A 22,883-nucleotide genomic window follows, 5' to 3' on the forward strand; every position below is an offset into this window, starting at 1 on the left:
CACATATTTAGTACATGAGGGAAAACCTAAAGCATTGTATCACTTAGGGTACACCGTAGCAAAATGTTTCGCCACAGAAAACGAAAAAGAACATTTCTTATTGGACAACTCAGTGGCCTTGTGGTTAGAATATCCGTCCTGAGATTGGAAGGTTGCGAGTTCTATCCCTGGCCAAGTCGTACCAAAGACTGTAAAAATGGGACCTGATGTGTCTCCACTTGGCACTCAGCATTAAGGAGATAGACTGGGGGTAAGGCCCTGCGATAGACTAGCGTCTGGTCCAGGGGGTGTACTTGTACATCAAGCTGCCTCACGCTACAGAAACAGGAGATAGGCTCCTGCCCTATGAGCCGTTCCAGCTTGCATAAGCCAAGGCTCGTGCAAGACTACTTACTTATTGGACAAGTCAATGTAGTCCCTCCCCTTTATGCTCAGTTTCCTTCCTTTTGGTGCCTAGGAAACTTGGCCTTGGTCCTGCTGGTCACTCACCGCTTCTATTTTTTCACTACAGTTGCAGTTCCTGGCCTGGTGGTCCATCAAATTCTCCTTCCTGTAGTACCTCTTTCTACACTTAGAGCATGGAAAGGGCATCTCACCTGTATGACACCTGGGGAACACAGGAAGAACAGAAAACACACTATTCACACTAGTCATTCAATAATACCTGTCTTTTTCATTAATCAGGTCTTTCTTGCAAAATAAAAGTTTATCTAAATAGGACAAACCTTTAAAGACAAAGGTTGTTTAATATAAACATAGTGATTGGCAAAGTCAATACAATATGATAGCAGTTACAGTGCCTTGCAAAAGTATTCATCCCCTTTGGCGTTTTTCCTATTTTGTTGCATTACAACCTGTAATTTAAATTGATTTTTATTTGGATTTCATGTAATGGACATACACAAAATAGTCCAAATTGGTGAAGTGAAATGAAAAAAATAACTTGTTTCAAAAACAAAAAAATAAATAACGGAAAAGTGGTGCGTGCATATGTATTCACCCCCTTTGCTATGATGCCCCTAAATAAGATCTGGTGCAACCAATTACCTTCAGAACTCACATAATTAGTTAAATAAAGTCCACCTGTATGCAATCTAGATATCCGAAACTTTGAACATCCCACTGAGCACCATTAAATCCATTATTAAAACATTGAAAGAATATGGCACCACAACAAACCTGCCAAGAGAGGGCCGGACACCAAAACTCACGGACCAGGCAAGGAGGGCATTAATCAGAGAGGCAACAAAGAGACCAAAGATAACCCTGAAGGAGCTGTAAAGCTCCACAGCGGAGATTGGAGTATCTGTCCATAGGACCACTTTAAGCCATATACTCCACAGAGCTGGGCTTTATGGAAGAGTGGCCAGAAAAAAGCCATTGCTTAAAGAAAAAAATAAGCAAACACGTTTGGTGTTTGCCAAAAGGCATGTGGGAGACTCCCCAAACATATGGAAGAAGGTACTCTGGTCAGATGAGACTAAAATTGAGCTTTTTGGCCATCAAGGAAAACGCTATGTCTGGTGCAAACCCAACACCTCTCATCACCCTGAGAACACCATCCCCACAGTGAAGCATGGTGGTGGCAGCATCATGCTGTGGGGATGTTTTTAATCGTCAGGGACTGGGAAACTGGTCAGAATTGAAGGAATGATGGATGGCGCTAAATACAGGGAAATTCTTGAGGGAAACCTGTTTCAGACTTCCAGAGATTTGAGCCTGGGTGGAGGTTCACCTTCCAGCAGGACAATGACCCTAAGCATTGTCCTGCTAAAGCAACACTTGAGTGGTTTAAGGGGAAACATTTAAATGTCTTGGAATGGCTTAGTCAAAGCCCAGACCTCAATCCAATTGAGAATCTGTGGTATGACCTAAAGATTGCTGTACACCAGCGGAACCCATCCAACTTGAAGGAGCTGGAGCAGTTTTGCTTTGAAGAGTGGGCAAAAATCCCAGTGGCTAGATGTGCCAAGCTTATAGAGATATACCCCAAGAGACTTGCAGTTGTAATTGCTGCAAAAGGTGGCTCTACAAAGTATTGACTTTGGGGGGGTGAATAGTTATGCACGCTCAAGTTCTGTTTTTTTGTCTTATTTCTTGTTTGTTTCACAAAAATATATTTTGCATCTTCAAAGTGGTAGGCATGTTGTGTAAATCAAATGATACAAACCCCCCAAAAAATCCATTTTAATTCCAGGTTGTAAGGCAACAAAATAGGAAAAATGCCAAGGGGGGTGAATAGTTTTGCAAGCCACTCTATGTATATACCTGTTGTGTACTTTGAGGTAGTACTTGCTGAGGAAGGTCTTATTGCAGGTGGGGCACTGAACAGAGCCCTTTGTAGACCCCTTGGCTTCCCCTTCACCGTTCTCTTTATTGACAGCTTTTCCTGGTCCTTTACGTCTGCCTTTGGGGCTGGAGGAGGTAGAAGGCAGGGCATGGGGCACATAGTCTTCATCAGTGTCCTCATCTACCCCCTCCACCAAATCACCACCACTGCCATCATCATCATCATAGTCTTCTTCATCAAGAGGCTGCAGATGAGAATTAGCTTTGTAGCTCAAATCTGCTACAAGGCTGCCGACCACGTCCGTTACCTGTCAAATAATCAAATACAATGAATCATCATCTTTACTGTCATTCATCCCATCTTCTGGCCCATCCACCTGCAACTGGGAGACAGTATTTGATGCATCATCCATCATATTGTAGCTATAGCCTAAGTGCTTGTAGTAAGGTATAGGCCAACTGTATAGTTCTAGTATAAAACCTACAAATCTGTAGGCACATTCCCTCCACACTCATTCTTACGTTAACACTTTAGGATAAGGTAATGTATTGTAGCCTACCTCTGTTATATCTGTAGGCTGAGGGAGGCTTTGTCCCTCCTCCACAGCCCCATCACTCCTATCCTTCAGGCTAATAACTAGTGGTGGAGTCCCCCTGCTAGTGGTCCCCCCATGGGGCAGGAGATGCAAGCTGGGGCCCTCTCCAAGCAGTCTTCTGGAGGCCTTCACCCTACTCCCAGAGCGAGTTGTGATGGCAGTTGTGGTGGCAGTAGCTTCCGGACAATCCTTCTTACTTGAGCCACTACAAGGGGTTTGGGATTTCTTGGGCCTCCCTCTTTTTTTAGGGGGCCTCCCCCTTTTTAGGGGGGCCTTGGTTTCCACATAAATTACAGCTGAGATTGAGCCATCATTTTCAGCCAGAAGATATGCAGACTGCGGTCCTTCTGGGGAGACTATCCCTTCTGTGGCAAACTGCTGACAAAGTGCGAGCGCATCTGGTACACATAGGCTGTCTGCAGCCTGTCGCACATTCTCCAGATTCAGAGAGTCAAGTTTTAACTCCCCTGTGTAGAAAAAGTCTAGAAGCAGTTCCAGGCCATCAGTGGGGCACTCCTCTGGGAGGGAGACCTCCTTAACCATGGTGGTGGTTGGCTCAGACTCCTGGAACCGCCCACTGAAACAGGCCAGGATATTGCGATGGCCGTTGTACACCCTCCCACCTCCTCCTACAGTCAGCTTGGCATCACAGAACCAGCTGAGACTCCTCTGCTCATTCAGAAAGGACAAAACCCGTTGGGCATGGTTGCTATTCACCTTTGAATGCATTTCTCACCCTTGACAATAGATTGCTGCTATGCAAGGGACACTGGAATCAGTGTCATGGAGCTGAAAGGGTCATAAAACAGATACAAATTCACAAAAACTGATAGAAAATAGGTTACTGTCTGTAACTTCTATTACTATCATTAGGCTATTAGCATTCTTGAAAATGCAATAGCATCATCAGTCATTCATAATATATAGTCCAGACTTCAGATGAAGTACACTATTAGCTAGATATTCACTTTATGGGACATTTGCACAAGGGGTTGAACAGTTTCAAATATACCAACACATGTGGCTATATGATATAATAATTGAATAGTGAAATAAATATAATTTGTTGATTATACACAGACAAATGCAATACTTAGAAATTAGTAGGTAGGCCTCTACCCCTAGCTAGCTACGCACCTCGACGTTTCAGACATTATACAGACGCTCCCTAAACTCTCATCTGTTTAGCAGAAATAGAGACGCGAGTTACCCTCACCTTTGCAGGATGCTGACAATCGTATCACTGCTATCAGTTGTCGGAATGGTGCAGTGAATATAATATAATTTATAAAAAGTGATTTTGATTAACGTCTCAGGAACATGGATTGGTTTCTTTTTAGTCCAGGCCAGGCGGTAGGGACCGGATGTGACGGTTAGGCTAGCGTGGTGCTGTGAAATTGAATTGAAATAGTGGGTAACTTAGCATGTAATCATCACGTTTAAATTATACAATCGTATATCTATAGAATTGCATTAGTTTGGGTTTGTCTAGATAAATCTGTCTCGAGTTTATGTTCAGTTTTGTGGATGCATGCTCAGCTGTCTGTCTACTCCACTAGCAGCTAGCTACGTGAACAGCTGTACATGCGTGAACTCCTTAAAGGCTCATCATATTTTAGCAATATCCGTAGTTACCACAGCAACAAAGTCAAAATGGCCGTAAAAATGTATTAAAACAAACATGAGCTTTTTGGTCTTCGTAAGGGTAGGCATAAGGTTATCAGTGTGGTTAGGATTAAGGTTTAACATCATATTTCAAGAAGAGAAATAGGCGAGGTTTAGCCATAATTATGACTTTTGTGCCTGTGGTAACGAGCGAAGACACAACATTTTAGTTTTGACCGTCTAGTCTGAGTTACACCTACAGTTGATATTTTGTCTCCAGATTGCGTTGCTGGTTAATGATGTAAAAAATTAACGCTATTTTAAGTATCTAACTAATATGAGGTAGATAACTGCAAAACGAGCTTGCTAACTTGGACGCGAACTCTGTAGCCGGCGACGGTGTTTACGGTGGGATGCAGGTTAGCCAAATAATTTAATCAGATGATGGCGTCTGGTTGTTTCACATGGTGAAACCGTTTTGTTAGTTAATAATAAAGCAATGTGTCAACACGATTTGCATTTCTTAGCTATAGAGGACCGTCGAGCATCTTTTTGAGAATCTACGGAGAGGTACTGTTTGGTATCCAACCTTCTGTCTTGCTGATCGGGTGTAAGATATCACAATAACGTTTGCTGGCTAGTTAGCTAAGCTAACCTTAGCTACCTGTAACGTTATGTTAGTTGGCTAGCTAGCCAGAGATTCGTTGACCACTGCAGTATTGGGCAGCATCTGTGTTCATTCACCTTAACTAAGAAACTCAATTTATGTTACTAACTTATCCAGCTAACGTTTTATTTACACTAACAACAATCAATGTTAGCTTACTAGCTAACTATAAAGCCTAGTAGTGTGTACATATAGCTAGATGCTGGCCCATTGCATTAGTTGTTGTGTTCATTTTGAACTATTTTCCCCCATATTCATCATACTTACGAAAGGAAAGCCATAAGGTACCATGAAAGTGCACAAAGCTCCATCCAATCCCAAGCAGATGTCCATGAGGCAACACTATAAGGACAAGTGGTTCAAGCCCAACAAAATCCCCAACTCAGACTCTTCAAACCTCAGCCCAAGCACTGCCATGGTCAAGCTAGAGCACCAGGCATCTAACCTTAGAAAGGACCAGGATAACCTGAAGAGACTGAAGGAGGCCAAGGCAATGTGCTTCAGACAGGTCAAGGCTCTGGCGGACACGGGGGACGGACCCCCACTCACCCCCTGACCAACAGGGGAGTAGGTGGTTCAGAGCAGGGCATTGACTCAGGCAAGTCCCAAGACTGGAGCTCCTTTGCCAAGCTACATCAGAATGGTGATGGAGAGCGTATGGACGGCCAGGAGAGTTCTGTCTCAGCCAAAGCAGCACCTGGCTGGATAGAGGAGGCGGCTTTCGTTCACTGCAGAGCGAGACCACGTCCAAAATCGCACAGTGCTGGTGATGCAACAGGGTCAGGGACGTGCACAGGCTTTTAGGCTACACTTTTGACTTTTCAGTGGCAACTACACTCCCTGCCATAAGCTACTTGCTCTGATGTTTTTTCACTAATACCATCAGTGTTGTTTCTTACATGGTATTATTAATTTGGCCATGCTGTGGGATTAAAGTTATATAAATCATCTTCATCTCTTTCTTCTGCAGACCCTGTGTTTTAGGGGGAAGTGCCTTCTATCATTTATGTACGGTCGGGTGGAGGTGGATGGTTTCACCATTGAGGAGGGTCAGCAGTCCTACCCGCTGTTCTCCCCCTCCTCACATTTCCCCCTCACCCTCACAGCACTGGGGGACTCCCCTAACCCCAGCAAGACCAAGAAAGCCATCTAGTGGCCAAAGCCATTGTCCGCAAGTACCTCTCAGGTAAGGAGAGCCTTTGAATGACACCATGCACCCTTGAAATTATTTGCATGATACTTTCCTCAGCTGCCTTCTTTTAGTGATTGTTTACAGTTATAGGCCTAGTTAGATCACCCTTGAAGCAGTAAATTGTTTTGTTTTGCGTTTAAATGCTGCTCTTTAAGGTTGCTCCAATCTTAATTTTTTGTGTTCTGTTTAGAGACTCGTAAGAGGCTGTTTAGTGAAGTAGATTCAGATTCCAGTGTGATCCTGCTGGAGCCCCTGGATACCCCTCTGACGCGGTTCCTCACCAGTTTCCCAGACCTCAACGAGCTGTTTGGACTCAGTTCAGTGGGTTGACACTGACAGTCCCATCTATCTACAGCCCTTTCATATAGACTTTTATTGTACACGCCTCTTATTTGTAGAGTTACTGTGAAGCACTTTGTGACAACTGCTGATGTAAAAATGGCTTTATAAATACATTTGATTTATTTGATTGATAGAGAGACATCCGAGACAGCTCAGCCATGCTGGACACACCGCTCTCTGGCGTTGGCATGACCCCACTACGGAAAGCAGCCGGAGGCATGGTGATGTCACAGACCTACAGGGAGGCTCTCAGCAGCCTGGTTAACGCCTGTGGAGGTAAACACACACACAGCCCTGCTATCTTAACATGATAAACAGGTCCCCTTCAGTCCTTTTCTATAGACAAGCATGTTACGTTGTAGCGGTATTGTTAGAGGGGTAAAGATTAAGATTTTTGTTTGGGGGGCAGGCAGGTATTAACCCTGCCGAAAGGAAAAGAGTAGGATAGATAGAGTACCACTACCAGACACACACACACACACATCAGCAGAAGAGACTGCCTAGAGGGTAGCCTCTTTGCCAGATTGCCAGTGGAGAGAAAGGATAAGACACACCATCTAAAACACACGTTACAGCACAATGGCAACCCAACCAATAATATCTCATATGAGAATAATGGCAGAGGAATTCAAAGGCAACTTCATAGAAACTATTGACAAGAAAGAACCCAGTCATAAACCTTAGAGAATTTGCAATATTCTGTTTTACCATCCAGTGGATAACTCCAATATATTAGTATCACTCCGCGGTGGAGGGATACATCCGAGGTGAGGATTTACAGATTTACTCCCGTGTACACCTGTGTCACGGCTGGGGTCCGCCCCTATATATAGACCCCATGGCCGCGACACACGTTCTTTCATTTTCTCGGCGGACGTCCGTATGGTTTGAGGTACAAACTTTCTGAAGTTCGCTTGGTAAGTCACTGTTAAGTGTAATATCTTGCGTGGAAGTATACTCACTGGCTGTTTGCAGCCTGGACCAGCTGGCCACATGGCCAGCCCCTCCTTTTGAGTGCTCCACTCGCTGCGCGCGGTTGATCTGTATCTTCCGCCTGTGGTTTGTCGTACTTGTGTTTCGTTAGCGTTACACTACGACTCCGTGTGCCTTCCTCTGACACTGCCTGGTATAGAGGTCCTGGATGGCAGGAAACTTGGTCCCAGTGATGTACTGGGCCGTACGCACTACCCTCTGTAGTGCCTTGCGGTCGGAGGCCGAGCAGTTGCCATACCAGGCGGTGATGCAACCAGTCAGGATGCTCTCGATGGTGCAGCTGTAGAACTTCTGTAGAAGATCTGAGGACCCATGCCAAATCTTTTCAGTCTCCTGAGGGGGAATAGGCTTTGTCGTGCCCTCTTCACGACTGTCTTGGTGTGTTTGGACCATGATAGTTCTTGGTGATGTGGACACCAAGGAACTTGAAGCTCTCAACCTGTTCCACTACAGCCCCGTCGATGAGAATGGGGGCATGCTCAGTCCTCTTTTTTTTTCCTGTAGTCCACAATCATCTCCTTTGTCTTGATCACGTTGAGGGAGAGGTTGTTATCCTGACACCACACGGCCAGGTCTCGGACCTCCTCCCTATAGGCTGTCTCATCGTTGTCGGTGATCAGGCCTACCACTGTTGTGTCGTCAGCAAACGTAATGATGGTGTTAGAGTCGTGCCTGGCCATGTAGTCATGGGTGAACAGAGAGTACAGGAGGGGACTGAGCACGCACCCCTGAGGGGCCCCCGTGTTGAGGATCAGCGTGGCAGATGTGTTGTTACCTACGCTTACCACCTGGGGGCAGCCCGTCAGGAAGTCCAGGATCCAGTTGCAGAGGGAGGTGTTTAGTCCCAGGATCCTTAGCTTAGTGATGAGCTTTGAGGGCACTATGGTGTTGAACGCTGAGCTGTAGTCAATTAACAGCATTCTCACGTAGGTGTTCCTCTTGTCCACGTGGGAAAGGGCAGTATGGAGTGCAATAGAGATTGCATCATCTGTGGATCTGTTGGGGCGGTATGCAAATTGGAGTGGGTCTAGGGTTTCTGGGAAAATGGTGTTGATGTGAGCCATGACCAGCCTTTCAGAGCACTTCATGGCTACAGACGTGAGTGCTACGGGTCGGTAGTCATTTAGGCAGGTTATCTTAGTGTCCTTGGGCACAGGGACTATGGTGGTCTGCTTGAAACATGTTGGTATTACAGACTCAGTCAAGGACATGTTGAAAATGTCAGTGAAGACACTTGCCAGTTGGTCAGCACATGCTCGGAGTACACATCCTGGTAATCCGTCTGGCCCTGCGGCCTTGTGAATGTTGACCTGCTTAAAAGTCTTACTCACATCGGCTACGGAGAGCGTGATCACATAGTCATCCGGAACAGCTGGTGCTCTCATGCATGCTTCAGTGTTGCTTGCCTTGAAGCGAGCATAGAAGTGATTAAGCTCATCTGGTAGGCTTGTGTCACTGGGCAGCTCGCGGCTGTGCTTCCTTTTGTAGTCTGTAATAGTTTTCGAGCCCTGCCACATCCGACGAGTGTCAGAGCCGGCGTAGTACGATTCAATCTTAGTCCGGTATTGACTCTTTGCCTGTTTGATGGTTCGTCGGAAGGCATAGCGGGATTTCTTATAAGCGTCCGGGTGGCTCTCGCTGCACAAGTATGGTGGCTCTCGCTGCACAAACTGTAATTTACCTTACACAACTTGCCGACTGGCTTGTTCTATGTGTGTGTTGTGAATTGTTTTAACATGCTGCTCCCCGCGCCATAGTCGCGAGTTCTCTGCTAATTACCCTGCAGGGTTTTTCTTGTTCTTTCCCCTGCAGAGTGTAAGAGTATCGTCAAGGGCTTTCCACTACGTTGAGACATTAACTTTGGAGTTCCTTAACGGAGTTACTCCATCATATGGTGCTGTTTTTGCTGCTTGGATATTAAACCGGCTAGGTAATATTGCAGTTGGCGTAAAACAAAAACACAAATAAATCAAATCCATTACCTGGTTGCTGTTTTTTTGTCATTCATCGCACCCAGCGGCTCAAGAGGCTATGAGGAGCCTACTCACTCGGGTAGCCACTGCACTGAACATCAAACTGGTGGACAGTGATGACTCTTCATCTGTCCCCATCTCTGCTGAGTTCCGCGAGGCCTTGCAGGAGAGCTGGACCTCTGCCAGGCGACGCTTCCGACTCACAGCAGAGACTGGACCATGGAGTTATGTTGCGGAGTCACTCTGCCTCCGGGAGATTATAGGGCGGAACCTGCGACTGATCAGGGATCAGGCGATCTTATCTTGCCTCGACCACTTTCGGCAGGGGCGGGTGGTATCCGCCCTGACCTGCCAATGCCTGTTGGGCTTGCTGACGGCGGCCTCGTTGCTGATTCCCCTGGGCCTGCTCCATCTCTGGCTTCCTCAACGGTGGTTCAACTCCCACCGGCTGCACCCGAAGCGCCACCGCCAGCTGTGGGTGACCGCACAGTGCCTCAGGGCATTGTTGAGGTGGCGCTGTCGCTCCTTTCTCTCAGGTGGGGTGGAGATGCTGAGGATGTGCTGCCCGGGAGCTTGTCGACACAGACGCCTCCAAGATCGGCTGTGGGGGTGTGACCAACGGCAGGTCAGCCAGCGGCTGTTGGTTACCCCCCTTGGAGCGGCAGGCACATCAATACACTAGAGCTCCGAGCTGTACTGCTGGCCCTGCGGTCTTTCCTTCCATGTCTGAAGGGAAGACATGTCCTGGTGAGAATGGACAACACCACAGTGGTGGCTTACATCAACCATCAGGGTGGACTGAGGACCCACCGTCTCCTTATGGCACGGGAGCGCCTTCTCTGGGCTCAGGGACGTCTGGCATCTCTATGCGCAGCGCATGTACGTACCTGCCATCCTGAATGTGGCAGCGGATATGGTCTTGAGGGAGGGCCCGCCACCTTGGGACTGGAGCCTACATTCCCAGGTGGTGCAGCACCTGTGGGACAAGTTCGGGAGGGCACAGGTGGACCTGTTTGCCTCCCTGCTGTCTCAGGCCGGGGGAACTCTGTGGCATCCGAGACCGCACCGCCTCAGTCTGTGGGCTTGGCCGCTGAACGGCACCAATGGTCCATGTTAGGACTACAGGAGGGCATAATGAACACCATGCAGAGCGCAAGGGCACCGGCTACAACCGCGGCATACCAGTTGCGCTGGCGGTTGTTCTGCTCTTGGTGCACTGGTATTGAGGTTGTGCCCGAGTCATGCGGGGTACAGTATGTCCTCCAATACCTGCAGTCTTGCTTGGATGAGGGCTTGGCAGCCTCTACACTGAGAGGGTATTTGGCCGCTATATCTGCCTGCCATGTGGGTTGGATGGACAGGCCAGTTGGGGCGCCATCCCTTGGTCTCCAGGTTTATGAAGGAGGTTCGTCGCCTGCGTCCAGCTAGGATCCGCTCTATGGTGAGCTGGGATCTGGATGTGGTCTTGGCAGCTTTGGCAAAGCCGCCTTTCGAACCGTTGGAGTCTGCCTCCCTGAAACACCTCTCTATGAAGGGGGTTTTCTTGGTAGCGATTCCTTCCATGAAGAGGGTGGGTGAGCTCCATGCTTTTTCGGTAAGTTCTGAGTGCTACCGGATGGACGTCGTGGGAGGAGTATACCTCGCCGCCCAACCCTTCATTCCTCCCAAAGGCTCTGTCAGACAGGCATGTGAACATCCCTTTTATCCTGTCTGCTTACGGGGAGTCTGGGCCACCCTCCGGCATGCTGTGCCCTGTGCGGGCACTGGCTGCCTATGTGAAGCGGACACGGTCAGTGAGAACAACAGACCAGCTCTTTGTCTGCTATGGTGAAAGAGTCCTGGGGGCTGGGCTATCAAAGCAGAGGCTCTCTCAATGGATGATGGACACGATTACGACAGCATACCACCTGGCTGGCAGGCCAGTGCTGGGATCTGTGTTGGCACATTCAACACGAGGTGTGGCTGCGTCCTGGGATCTACTGAGAGGAGTGCCCCGAGCTGATATCTGTGCTGCGGCCAGCTGGGCTTCCTCTTGCACCTTTGCTAGGTACTATCGGGTAAATGTGGCACCTCCCTCTGCGGTTGGTTCAGCGGTCCTGGGCGTCGCCTCCCCTTCTGGGGACTGTGCCGGAACCCCCCTTCCACATTGACGGCCCCTGCGTCTCGGTTCCACGCTGAGACTTCGCCGCTGGCTGGCCAGGTCCCTCTAGCACCGACTAAATCTGGTACGGGTATACCAATATATTGGAGTGATCCAATATAGTGAAACATAATGAAGGTTATGTATGTAACCACGGTTATGTGAGCTATATGGATCACTCCAATCCTCTACGGTGCTAGAGGCGCCTCAAAAATGATGTAGAGAACGTGTGTCGCAGCCATGGAGTCTATATATAGGGGCGGACCCAGCCGTGACACAGGTGTACACGGGAGTAGCTGTTGACTTCAAGCTTGCAGCTGCACTGTCTGTCCGTCTGATACACCTGTTGGTTTGTTTGTCAAAGCTTCGCAACAATGTTGCTACTAATCCATGCGATCAATGACAAGAGCGATTCAAACACGACTTTGAGCGGTAACACCAGCGATTGACTTCAACACTTTACAAACTAAACACGCTGAAAATAAACATGACTTCTGCAAAGAGTTGCACACACTGTCAAAACCGCCACGCCAACCAAGAGCCCCCACACAGAGCTGGAAGAGCTATCTTTATTTCCTCCTTCCTGACTACTGATGCGCTCTTAAAGTGGCAGCGCACGGTGAAGGCTCCGTGCAGGATTTCGCCACAACGTTTCTGTTGTATAATACAACTTGTATTCCACATGAGGGATACTGAGATGTTTTAACTGGATGACTTATTGACTGTTGTTATTTTCCATCTACAGAGGAGCTAGATGGCTGTCCAGTTATTCTAGTATGTGGTGCTAAGAATGTTGGGAAGTCCACCTTCAACTGTCACCTTATCAATACCTTACTAAACCAGTGAGTAGTGTGTTTGTTACTTTATGTTTATTTGGTTGAAAGGTTATGCAGTGATACAATGCCCATAGCAATAACCCAGTGTGTGTGTGTCATTGTGCGTGTGTGTGCGCAGCACTGCAAGTGTAGAATACCTGGAGTGTGACCTGGGCCAGACAGAGTTCACTCCCTCATGTTGTCTCTCCCTATCTACTGTCAGAGAGCCACTGCTGGGTATGTACTGTACTGCCTTCCATCACAATCACATGTGCAATACATTTTAGTGCAATGAATACGATTTCCAATGCATTCATTACTCAAATGGCAAATGCACATGAACTACTTGCATATCCCCAATATTGTCATTGGTTCTATAAATGTTTGGGGTCTTAACTAACCCTATTGAACCCTTGTCTGTCTGTCTTGTGGTTTCCAGGACCCCCCTTCACACACCAGTGGGCCCCAGAGCACATGATCTTATATGGCCAGTCGTCCTGTGAAACAGACCTGGACCGCTATCTGGAGTCTCTCAAGTCCCTGTGGCGCTTGTATAAAGGAGAGACGCCCATAGTCATCAACACAATGGGCTGGGTCAAAGGTCAGTAACGCAGTATTCTTGGCAACCTGACAGTTTGTGACCTACATTTGTCACAAACTGTCATGTTCATGTTTCGCCCAATCCTCAAAAAGGGGGGAAAGCAAGCACACATGTTAACAAATAAATAATGCCTAGTAATTCATACTTTTTTTGTTGAATTTTTTATACTGACATGTTAACATGTGTCTGCCTCTTCAGGTTTTGGCTTTCAGTTGCTGGTGGACATCATTCGCCTCTGCTCCGTCTCTCACGTGGTGCAGCTCAGTAGTGGGGATAAAGTAATGTGCCCCCAACTCACCCCTGAGTTCCTGAGGTCATCACATGGCTGGCAGACACACCCTCCTGCCCAGTCAGCCCTGGGGGAGGACAACTCTGGAACCCATCCTGCCCAGTGGAGTTACACTCTATTCGGTATTCACTCAGAGTTTGAAGGAGCGGGGCGCCCGGGCGAAATGTAAGAGTCCTAACAAGACAACAGCTTTCTTGGTTGCCATGGATATATATTTTTCTGCTGAAGGAAGATACTTGCCCTTTTCTTTAGAGAAAAGACAAACCCACTTTGCACTTGCCAGTATCACTTGTTCATTAAGCTGATGTATAAGCCTTTGTCAGAGATTTTCTTGCCCTACTTCTCTGAGTTCACCTCTCTCTCTCTCTCTCTCTCTCTCTCTCTCTCTCTCTCCTCCCCCCGGTGTGTGTTTTTCTTCCACAGGAGACACCAGCGTAGCAACGAGCAGCGTGACCTGGCTCTGCTGGGCTACTTCAGCCAGTTGCAGTCCCCTGAACCAGGCTCCGTCAGACCCCTGCATGGCTTCACCCCCTACCAGGTAAGAAATCAGAACAACTTTTAGAGAAGAATGTAGCCACACTCTGTAGCGATGATGTAATTGATAAGTGCGGTGTTCTGCCGACCTGCTCGCGCCAAATCACTTTTATTAATATCTGTGTATGATAAGCATATGATTCAAGTCTGTAATATTTTTACCTTTTAGAATATTCTAATATACTAATTCCACTATGTCCCTCCCTTGTCCTCTCCATGCAGGTTCCCCATTCAGCAGTGGCTGTGGGTGTGACGCACTGTGAGGTGGCACCAACTCATGTGCTCTACACTGCCAATGCCAGTCTGGTGGGGCTGTGCTGTCTGAATGAGAAGGTATCAGGCAGGGCAGGCCCAGTTCTGATCTCCCAAACCCCTGTCTGTCCCTGTGTGGGCTTTGGTAAGTATATATACAATACCAGTCAAAGGTTTGGACACACCTACTCATTCAAGGGTTTTTCTTTTCTTTTTACTATTTTCTACATTGTAGAATAATAGTGAAGACATCAAAACTATGAAATAACACATGGAATCATGTAGTAACCAGAAAAGTGTTAAACAAATCAAAATATATTTGATGTTTGAGATTCTTCAAAGTAGCCACCCTTTGCCTTGATGACAGCTTTGCACACTCTTGGCATTCTCTCAACCAGCTTCATGAGGTAGTCACCTGGAATGCATTTCAATTAACAGGTGTGCCTTGTTAAGTTAAATTGTGGAATTTCTTTCCTTAATGCGTTTGAGCCAATCAGTTGTGTTGTGACAACGTAGGGTTGGTATACAGAAGATAGCCCTATTTGATAAAAGAACAAGTCCATATTATGGCAAGAACAGCTAAAAAAAGCAAAGAGAAACGACAGTCCATCATTACTTTAAGACATGAAGGTCAGTCAATATGGAACATTTCAAGAATTTTGAAAGTTTCTTCAAGTGCAGTCGCAAAAACCATCAAACGCTATAATGAAACTGGCTCTTATGAGGACCGCCACAGGAATGGAAGACCCAGATTTACCTCTGCTGCAGGGGATAAGTTCATTAGAGTTACTTGCCTCAGAAATTGCAGCCCAAATAAATGCTTCACAGAGTTCAAGTAACAGACACATCTCAACATCAACTGTTCAGAGGAGACTGCGTGAATCAGGCCTTCATGGTCGAATTGCTGCAAAGAAACCACTACTAAAGGACACCAATAAGAAGAAGAGACTTGCTTGGGCCAAGAAACACGAGCAATGGACATTAGACCAGTGGAAATCTGTCCTTTGGTCTGTTGAGCCAGATTTGCATTCTGCAGCGATACGGCATCCCATCTGGTTTGCGCTTAGTGGGATTATCATTTGTTTTTCAACAGGACAATGACCCAACACACCTCCAGGCTCTGTAAGGGCTATTTGACCAAGAAGGAGAGTGATGGAGTGCTGCATCAGATGACCTGGCCTCCACAATCACCCGGCCTCAACCCAATTGAGATGGTTTGGGATGGGTTGGACCGCAGAGTGGCGTGTGGTGCCAGGATAACAACCTCTCCCTCAACGTGACCAAGACAATGGAGATGATTGTGGACTACAGGAAGAAAAAAAAGAGGACTGAGCACGCCCCCATTCTCATCGACGGGGCTGTAGTGGAACAGGTTGAGAGCTTCAAGTTCCTTGGTGTCCACATCACCAATGAACTATAATGGTCCAAACACACCAAGAAAGCCTATTCCCCCTCAGGAGACTGAAAAGATTTGGCATGGGTCCTCAGACCCTCAAAAGATTCTACAGCTGCACCATTGAGAGCATCCTGACCGGTTGCATCACCGCCTGGTATGGCAACTGCTTGGCCTCCGACCCCAAGGCACTACAGAGGGTAGTGCGTACGGCCCAGTACATCACTGGGGCCAAGCTTCCTGCCATCCAGGACCTCTATACCAGGCGGTGTCAGAGAAAGGCCCTCAAAATTGTCAAAAACTCCAGCCACCCTAGTCATAGACTGTTCTCTCTGCTACCGCACGGCAAGCGGTACCGGAGTGCCAAGTCTAGGTCCAAAAGACTTCTCAACAGCTTCTACCCCCAAGCCATAAGACTCCTGAACAGCTAATCATGGCTACCCGGACTATTTGCACTGCCCCCACCCCATCTTTCTACGCTGCTGCTACTCTGTTAATTATTTATGCATAATCACTTTAACTCTACCCACATGTACATATTACTTCAACTACCTCAACTAGCCGGTGCCCCCGCACATTGACTCTGCACCGGTACCCCCCTGTATATCTAGACTCCCTACTGTTATTTTATTTTACTTCAGCTCTTTTTTTCTCAACACTTTTTTGTTGTTCTATTCTACTTTTTTTATAAAAAATAAATGCACTGTTGGTTAAGGGCTGTAAGTAAGCATTTCACTGTAATGTCTGCACCTGTTGTATTCAGCGCATGTGGCCAATAAAATTTTATTTTATTTGAGAGTGAAGGACTGTTGGAAAAGCATTCCAGGTGAAGCTGGTTGAGAGAATGCCAAGAGTGTGCAAAGCTGTCATCAAGGCAAAGGGTGGCTACTTTGAAGAATCTCAAATATAAAATATATTTTGGTTACTACATGATTCCATATGTGTTATTTCATAGTTTTGATGTCTTCACTATCATTCTACAATGTAGAAAATAGTAAAAATAAAGAAAAACCCTTGAATGAGTAGGTGTGTCCAAACTTTTGACTGGTACTGTAGGTCTATGCCCATTACCCATACACGTAACAGAGAAGGCTGGTGGGAGGAGCCATAGGAGGACTGGCTCATTGTAATGGAATTTATTATCTTCCATTCCAGCCATTACAATGAGCCCGTCCTCCTATAACTCCCCCCACCAGCCTCCTCTGACATGTTATAGTCTGTCACTGTTCTGTGTGGACAACTGTCATCTATTTAGCCCAGAACAGTAATACCGTTTGGCATCTCCCCATCATGGATTAATAACTCATTGAATTAATGTTTGGAGGGAGGGATAACAAAACTCTAAGGTGTGGGTAATATATTAAATTGCATTTCTCTCTGGGAGAATCTTAATTGCATTCTCCTCGCGTCCTCTCGCCTCCTTCTCAAAACCCATTGGATGAGAAATCCAGAGGTCCTTCTCCAATGGGTTTTGAGAAGGAGGCGAGGAGAGAGGATGCGAGGAGTATGCAGTTGAGGATCTCCCTCTGTTCTCTGCAGGTGTCCTTCGGGGTGTGGACATGGCACGTGGACTGTACTTCCTGGTTACACCTGTAGCTCCCTCAGTCCTCCGTCAGGTCAACTGTCTTCTGCTGGGTGCTGTCACACTGCCCAACATCCTCCTCACAGGGCAGGTAAGACAAGAGGATACATCCCAAACATTAAGCAATCTAAACACTGCAGTGTTGTACTCTCCGCTCCTCAATCATCTGTAAGATGTCTTTGTTTGACTTTGACACTCAAATATCAACTATTATTAAACATATACATGAAAAACTGCAAAATCACAACTGCCCAAACCCAACCATTCAAATATTTGCAGGACTGTCCTGTTCCTCTGTGTCGGTTTCAGCCTTTAGCTATCAGGTTGTTTTGGTTCAGTCACTCATTCTTGCTACATATCCTTGCTTTATCTTCTTTCTGTTACAGACAGGAATTGTGGGAGAGACTCCCTACGTCAAAACGGACTACAGCTTTGAGCTAACCGGTGCTGGGAAGATTCACGTCTTCAAGGGGCTTGCAAGACCTGGCCAGATGAATAAAGCAAAATGATTGTTTTTGGGCGCAGAGACTATGGTTTCACAGCAAGAAATCTGAATCTTTTTTACCTTCCTTGTTTACTGACTTCAAACACCAAGGCCAGAGTCAAGGCCGTTGAATGTACAGAACAGAAGAGAAGGTTCAGGAGATAGGAGGATTGTGGAGTTGCCGTGAGTGAGTGACTCCAGGCGTTCTTACGCTCCAGACCACTCTTCTGAAGATGGCTATGGATGTGAAGGCCACCTGCTTCTTGTATGGGTCAATTGGGTTGACCTTGTTCTTCAATCACCATATTACACTGGTAAAAAGTAGTGCACAATAAAGGAATATTGTGTCATTTCGTACACAAGCTAGGTTTCCATCCAATTGGTGACAGATTTTCATGCCAATATTCTAAAATCTGCATAAAACAATATGCACATTTTCCCACCAGAGATGTGTTTCCATCAAACAGACTTATTGCGTATAAAAGCAAGGCTGTGTGTGATGATCAGTGGCGATTTTAGTTTGTAAATCTTGGTGGGGCATGCCAGTAAAGCCACTACACAACACTAAACAATACATTAATTGCACTATAATGGTAACAAACTGTGCCCACAAACTGTTAGGGCCTGCATAAAGCTGTCCCAACAGCAGAGCTTTCTTTTCAGCACCATGGAGTGAATCCTTACCACTGCTACACCTGGCTATCAGCGGAGCCTTGTCTAGCAGCGAAACAGTTCATTCAGCCTCATTTACTGCCTTTTTTAAAAAACATAGCTGAAATGGCTGACTTGATTAAACAAATGTGGTTTCTACTGACAATTGAGATGTACAAACTGGCATAAGGGGGACGACGAGCGGATAAGAGGCAATCTGTAATTTCGATTAAGACATTAATGAGCGAGCTAGGACGGATGTAGTCTATATAACTATTTTTTCAGCACTTTTGAAATGTACAGCGACAGAATTCAGAACATGGGCCGTTCTTACAGTATTCACCCTGTACACCAAGTCAGAACCGTAGGATAAATAAAGGGAGCATATAAGCAGCTCTTACAAAATTCAATGATGACATTTCTCTAAAACAGGCTATAGCCTACATGTGCACCACCAAGTCAGAACAGTATCCAAAGTTATGAGGGGGAAAGGGACCAAATTATCAGGGTGAGGCACATGGGTTACTAACAGCTTACTACACAACATACACTTAGTATTACTTTCTTAGCTACAGTATACATATCTCCCTGGCATATTACATAATTTATGCAGCAGCATAAAATACATTTTTGGACTCACCTTGTGCTGTGCTCACTTGAACAGGAAGGTGGTGTGGTGGTCCTCCTTGTGGGCAAATTTTGTCATCAAACTTTGTCATCAAAGTCGGGCATTCTCTGAATTTATGGTGCTTTCAAGACAATTGGGAACTCTGAAAAAAACAAGGTCGAATCATGACGTCAGTGATCTTCCGGTCGGCGCTCTAGAAAGAGGCCTGAGTTCCCGACTTGGAATTCCGAGTTGGATGACTGTATTTTTTCAGAGTTCCCAGATGTCGTGAACTCACTGAAGTCTGAGATTTCCCAGTTCCGAGTTTCCAGTTGTTTGCTGGATTGACAGCATGGCCAATGTATTCAACCTTTTATTGCCCTTGTTGAACGTTTATCCTTTTAAGCTTGGAAAAGAGACCCTTAAACCCAGACTAGGACCACACACCCACTCCACTGAATAGCAAGCTAGTGATTGCTTTGCAACGCTTGCAGTTAGCCACTGATTCCTTACAAACCACTCATTGTTGAATTTGCGATTTCCAACTTGTTGTGTAATGTTTATGTCCAATGGCTGATGAGCACCGACACGTTTTATCTATAATTTCTCTTCATATGACAAACATTTTAAAGGATTTGCCAGTAGATTGTCGACTTGATTCATGATGACTGCTTGTCTAGCTTGCTAGCTAAGATTTTGAAAGTATGATGTTGACATGATCAGTCCAATCAAAGCTACGGTAGATACAGTTGAAGTCTGAGGTTTACATACACCTTAGCCAAATACATTTAAACTCAGTTTTTCACAATTCCTGACATTTTATCCTAGTAAAATTCCCTGTCTTAGGTCAGTTAGGAACACCACTTTATTTTAAGAATGTGAAATGTCAGAATAATAGTAGTGATTTATTTCAGCTTTTATTTATTTCATCACATTCCCAGTGGGTCAGAGGTTTACATACACTCAATTACTATTTGGTAGCATTGCCTTTAAAAAATTGTAACTTGGGTCAAATGTTTCGGGTAGCCTTCCACAAGCTTCCGACAATAAATTGGGTGAATTTTGGCCCATTCCTCCTGACAGAGCTGGTGTAACTGAGTCAGGTTTGTAGGCCTCCTTGCTTGCACACGCTTTTTCAGTTCTGCCCACACATTTTCTATAGGATTGAGGTCAGGGCTTTGTGATGGCCACTCCAATACCTTGACTTTGTTGTCCTTAAGCCATTTTGCCACAACTTTGGAAGTATGCTTGGGGTCATTGTCCATTTGGAAGACCATTTGCGACCAAGCTTTAACTTCCTGACTGATGTCTTGAGATGTTGCTTCAATATATCCACATAATTGTCCTTCCTCCTGATGCCATCTATTTTGTGAAGTGCACCAGTCCCTCCTGCAGCAAAGCACCCCCACAGCATGATGCTGCCACCCCCCCTGCTTCACGGTTGGGATGGTGTTCTTCGTCTTCGGCTTGCAAGCGTACCCCTTTTTCCTCCAAACATAACAATGGTCATTATGGCCAAACAGTTATATTTTTGTTTCATCAGACCAGAGGACATTTCTCCAAAAAGTTAGATTTTTGTCCCCATGTGCAGTTGCTAACCCTAGTCTGGCTTTTTTGTGTGTAAACTTCCGACTTCAACTGTATAACGTGATTTGACATCATTTTATCTGTGGCCAATGACCTTGAGCCTTCTTGGATGGGCACTTCTAAAGTAACTCTATGGCAGCACCCAAGGGGCTTGACGCAACTAGAGAACATTACCAACCCTTACCCTCCGTATTTTCCGCTGGCTGCCCCACCACCACAAAAAGCCTTGAGCTAGGCTGAAACATCTGCATTTTGGAGCTGCCTTACTCAAGAAAGCAAAAAAAGAGACCATGTTTGTATGTGACTTTATTAACTCAATTATTATTATTTTTACACTGTTTGCAAACTGATATGTGACACGTATTAATGCCTAAATAACATGCAAAACAGGCAAAAAATGATAATATAATTATTATTCTTTTAAGCTAAACGACCGGTAGCCACTGGTGATGATGTAGTGCACATAAAAATAACTTTTGCGGTTAAATGTACCGAATAAAATTACAAGTTAAATGGGTTTCCATCGCATTTTCAACTCTACTAATGGTTTTGTCATAAAAACTGTTGCTTTATATAGCAAATATGCCCACTCTGGTCTTGATACAGCGCTGGTAGGCTAGGTACATGAGATTATTATGGATAAGGATTATTTGTTAAATGGCAGCCAAACATCGATCATCATGTCACAATAATAAGACCCTCGATATTTTTAATGGAAAGGAAAGGATCATCAAGCTCATCACTGTGCACTTTTACCACCCTGTTAAATTAATAATTTATTTAATCTGTAGCCTAGTAAACTGCATGCTTTCCCAAATCGTAGTGGGAGGACCACACGTCATCGAGCAACTCCAAGTTTACATTATGTTTATTTTATCAATATTTGCGCATAAAGGCGTTTCCACCGCCAATTCAAGCATTATATATTTTACCGACCAAAAGATCCCACTATCTCCAACAAACAAATTGTCGACATTTATAATAAAATTGTACGGGCATTTCTTATTTCAATCAGTCCAGTCCTGACATTTTTTCCATGCATCCGCTAAATCATTCGCATGAAATGGTTGGATGGAAACCACAGGAGGTTGGTAGCACCTTAATTGGGGAGAACACGCTCGTATTAATGACTGTAGCGGAATGATTGGAATGTTATCAAACACATGGTTTCCAGGTGTTTGATGCCATTACGTTTGCTCCGTTCCGGGCGATTATTATGAGCCGTTCTCCCCTCAGCAGGCTCCTGTGATGGAAACCTGGTTATCGACTGTGTTTGATATCTATTCCTCATGGGTGACATTCCAAAGCCAAGATTGTACACATTGTCAAATATATAAAATAAATGATATACCTTTTGTTGTTGAAGAGGTGAGCTTTTCTGGTCACTGTCAGTACTTTCTAAATCTGTATGTTAACCTTTGCTCTTGAAATTTGGCCAATCTTATGGCCTTGGTCAGGCTGATAATAATATAATAATAATAATAATAATAATATGTTGTGTCCCTAGCAGATGCAGTATCACTGTTAAATATTTGAATTTACATGTCATAATATAACTACTTTGTTTTGAAAAGCTGTTGGAGGTCAATGTGTCCATAAGTTAAGAATCCCCCCAGTGAAAGTGAGGATATACAATATGAGTACTTCCTACATGTTTGGTTTGTCCAAAAATACTATTTGGCCATACTACAGGTTCACTCTTTACAAGTGATATTAATGAATAGTCCGGACTAGGACATGAAAGTACATGCAGGGGTCTTTGCTGACAATGAAAAGCATTAAAACAAAAGAAAATGGAATGTAACTTGCTCAACAATCCCATCTATAGAGCTATTGGATAACAGCTATTTATATATTCCAGAGCAAAGAAAGAGAAACACTACACAGCAGTGCGTCTAGGTCCAGCTTCTGGTATATCTTTTGTTTTTGGTAAATGTTATACATTTTGTAACTGAGTAGTAGTGCACTACGGATTGTTACACAGTATTCCATCCACGTTTCTTTTTTTAACCAAGTAATGGCTGTTGATGTTTCAAATAACATCTCTATGTTGCATTTCTTTCTGAGAGTACTGGATTACTGCACATTGATTTACCAATTTATTCATCTGACCTTGGGACAAAATGTGAACTATATAATTTATTTATAAATGGTGTGATTAAGGAGATCAGTACATTTTCCAGAATTGAAATGGTACCTACAACCACATTAAGAACTCCAGGCAAGGATTGTTACCAATACTCTATTCTCTCTTTTGCCATCTGTTTTTCTCTCTTTCCTTTGCTTTCTCT

The 22,883-nt window shown here is 45.3% G+C and overlaps 2 protein-coding genes across 7 annotated transcripts in view; one reads left to right on the forward strand and one right to left on the reverse strand.

Annotated features, from left to right (window-relative positions):
• Window positions 1-5,681, reverse strand: part of LOC121537977 (telomere zinc finger-associated protein-like) — an 8,411-nt gene extending 2,730 nt beyond the window's left edge. The window contains exons 1-4 of one of the 2 annotated variants that reach the window (XM_041845669.2): window positions 5,425-5,681; window positions 2,850-3,674; window positions 2,269-2,597; window positions 490-607 (exon numbers count right to left, since the gene is read on the reverse strand). In XM_041845669.2, coding sequence (XP_041701603.1) covers window positions 490-607; window positions 2,269-2,597; window positions 2,850-3,614 — 1,212 coding nt within the window. In that variant the 5' untranslated portion in view covers window positions 3,615-3,674; window positions 5,425-5,681. Of the gene's footprint in view, window positions 1-489; window positions 608-2,268; window positions 2,598-2,849; window positions 3,675-4,101; window positions 4,244-5,424 lie in introns of those variants that run through there. The other variant, XM_041845668.2, reaches the window with a different exon arrangement.
• On the forward strand, window positions 4,597-18,316 carry LOC121537979 (polynucleotide 5'-hydroxyl-kinase NOL9-like). Of its 5 annotated transcripts, none has more exons than XM_041845672.2 (12): window positions 4,597-5,100; window positions 6,128-6,343; window positions 6,540-6,670; window positions 6,826-6,967; window positions 12,543-12,639; window positions 12,719-12,849; window positions 13,052-13,213; window positions 13,412-13,667; window positions 13,926-14,040; window positions 14,259-14,433; window positions 17,221-17,354; window positions 17,650-18,316. In XM_041845672.2, the coding sequence occupies exons 4-12, from the start codon at window positions 6,850-6,852 to the stop codon at window positions 17,770-17,772; spliced, it is 1,311 nt and encodes a 436-aa protein (XP_041701606.2). In that variant the 5' UTR covers window positions 4,597-5,100; window positions 6,128-6,343; window positions 6,540-6,670; window positions 6,826-6,849; the 3' UTR covers window positions 17,773-18,316. The 5 variants fall into 5 exon arrangements, with proteins under 5 accessions (XP_041701606.2, XP_041701607.2, XP_041701609.2 ...); XM_041845673.2 differs by having other exon boundaries at window positions 4,597-5,060; XM_041845675.2 differs by having other exon boundaries at window positions 4,597-4,909.
• Window positions 18,317-22,883: the final 4,567 nt, after the last annotated feature.

This window comes from Coregonus clupeaformis, chromosome 24, assembly GCF_020615455.1.
Source record: "Coregonus clupeaformis isolate EN_2021a chromosome 24, ASM2061545v1, whole genome shotgun sequence".
Classification (NCBI taxonomy): domain Eukaryota; kingdom Metazoa; phylum Chordata; class Actinopteri; order Salmoniformes; family Salmonidae; genus Coregonus; species Coregonus clupeaformis.

Excerpts from the sequence above, each read along its gene's own strand:
- LOC121537979 (XM_041845672.2), top strand. The coding sequence starts at position 6,850 with ATGCTGGACACACCGCTCTCTGGCGTTGGCATGACCCCACTACGGAAA. Across the intron at positions 13,668-13,925 it reads GCGGGGCGCCCGGGCGAAAT|GAGACACCAGCGTAGCAACG; the intron begins GTAAGAGTCCTA and ends TTTCTTCCACAG. Across the intron at positions 17,355-17,649 it reads ACATCCTCCTCACAGGGCAG|ACAGGAATTGTGGGAGAGAC; the intron begins GTAAGACAAGAG and ends TTTCTGTTACAG.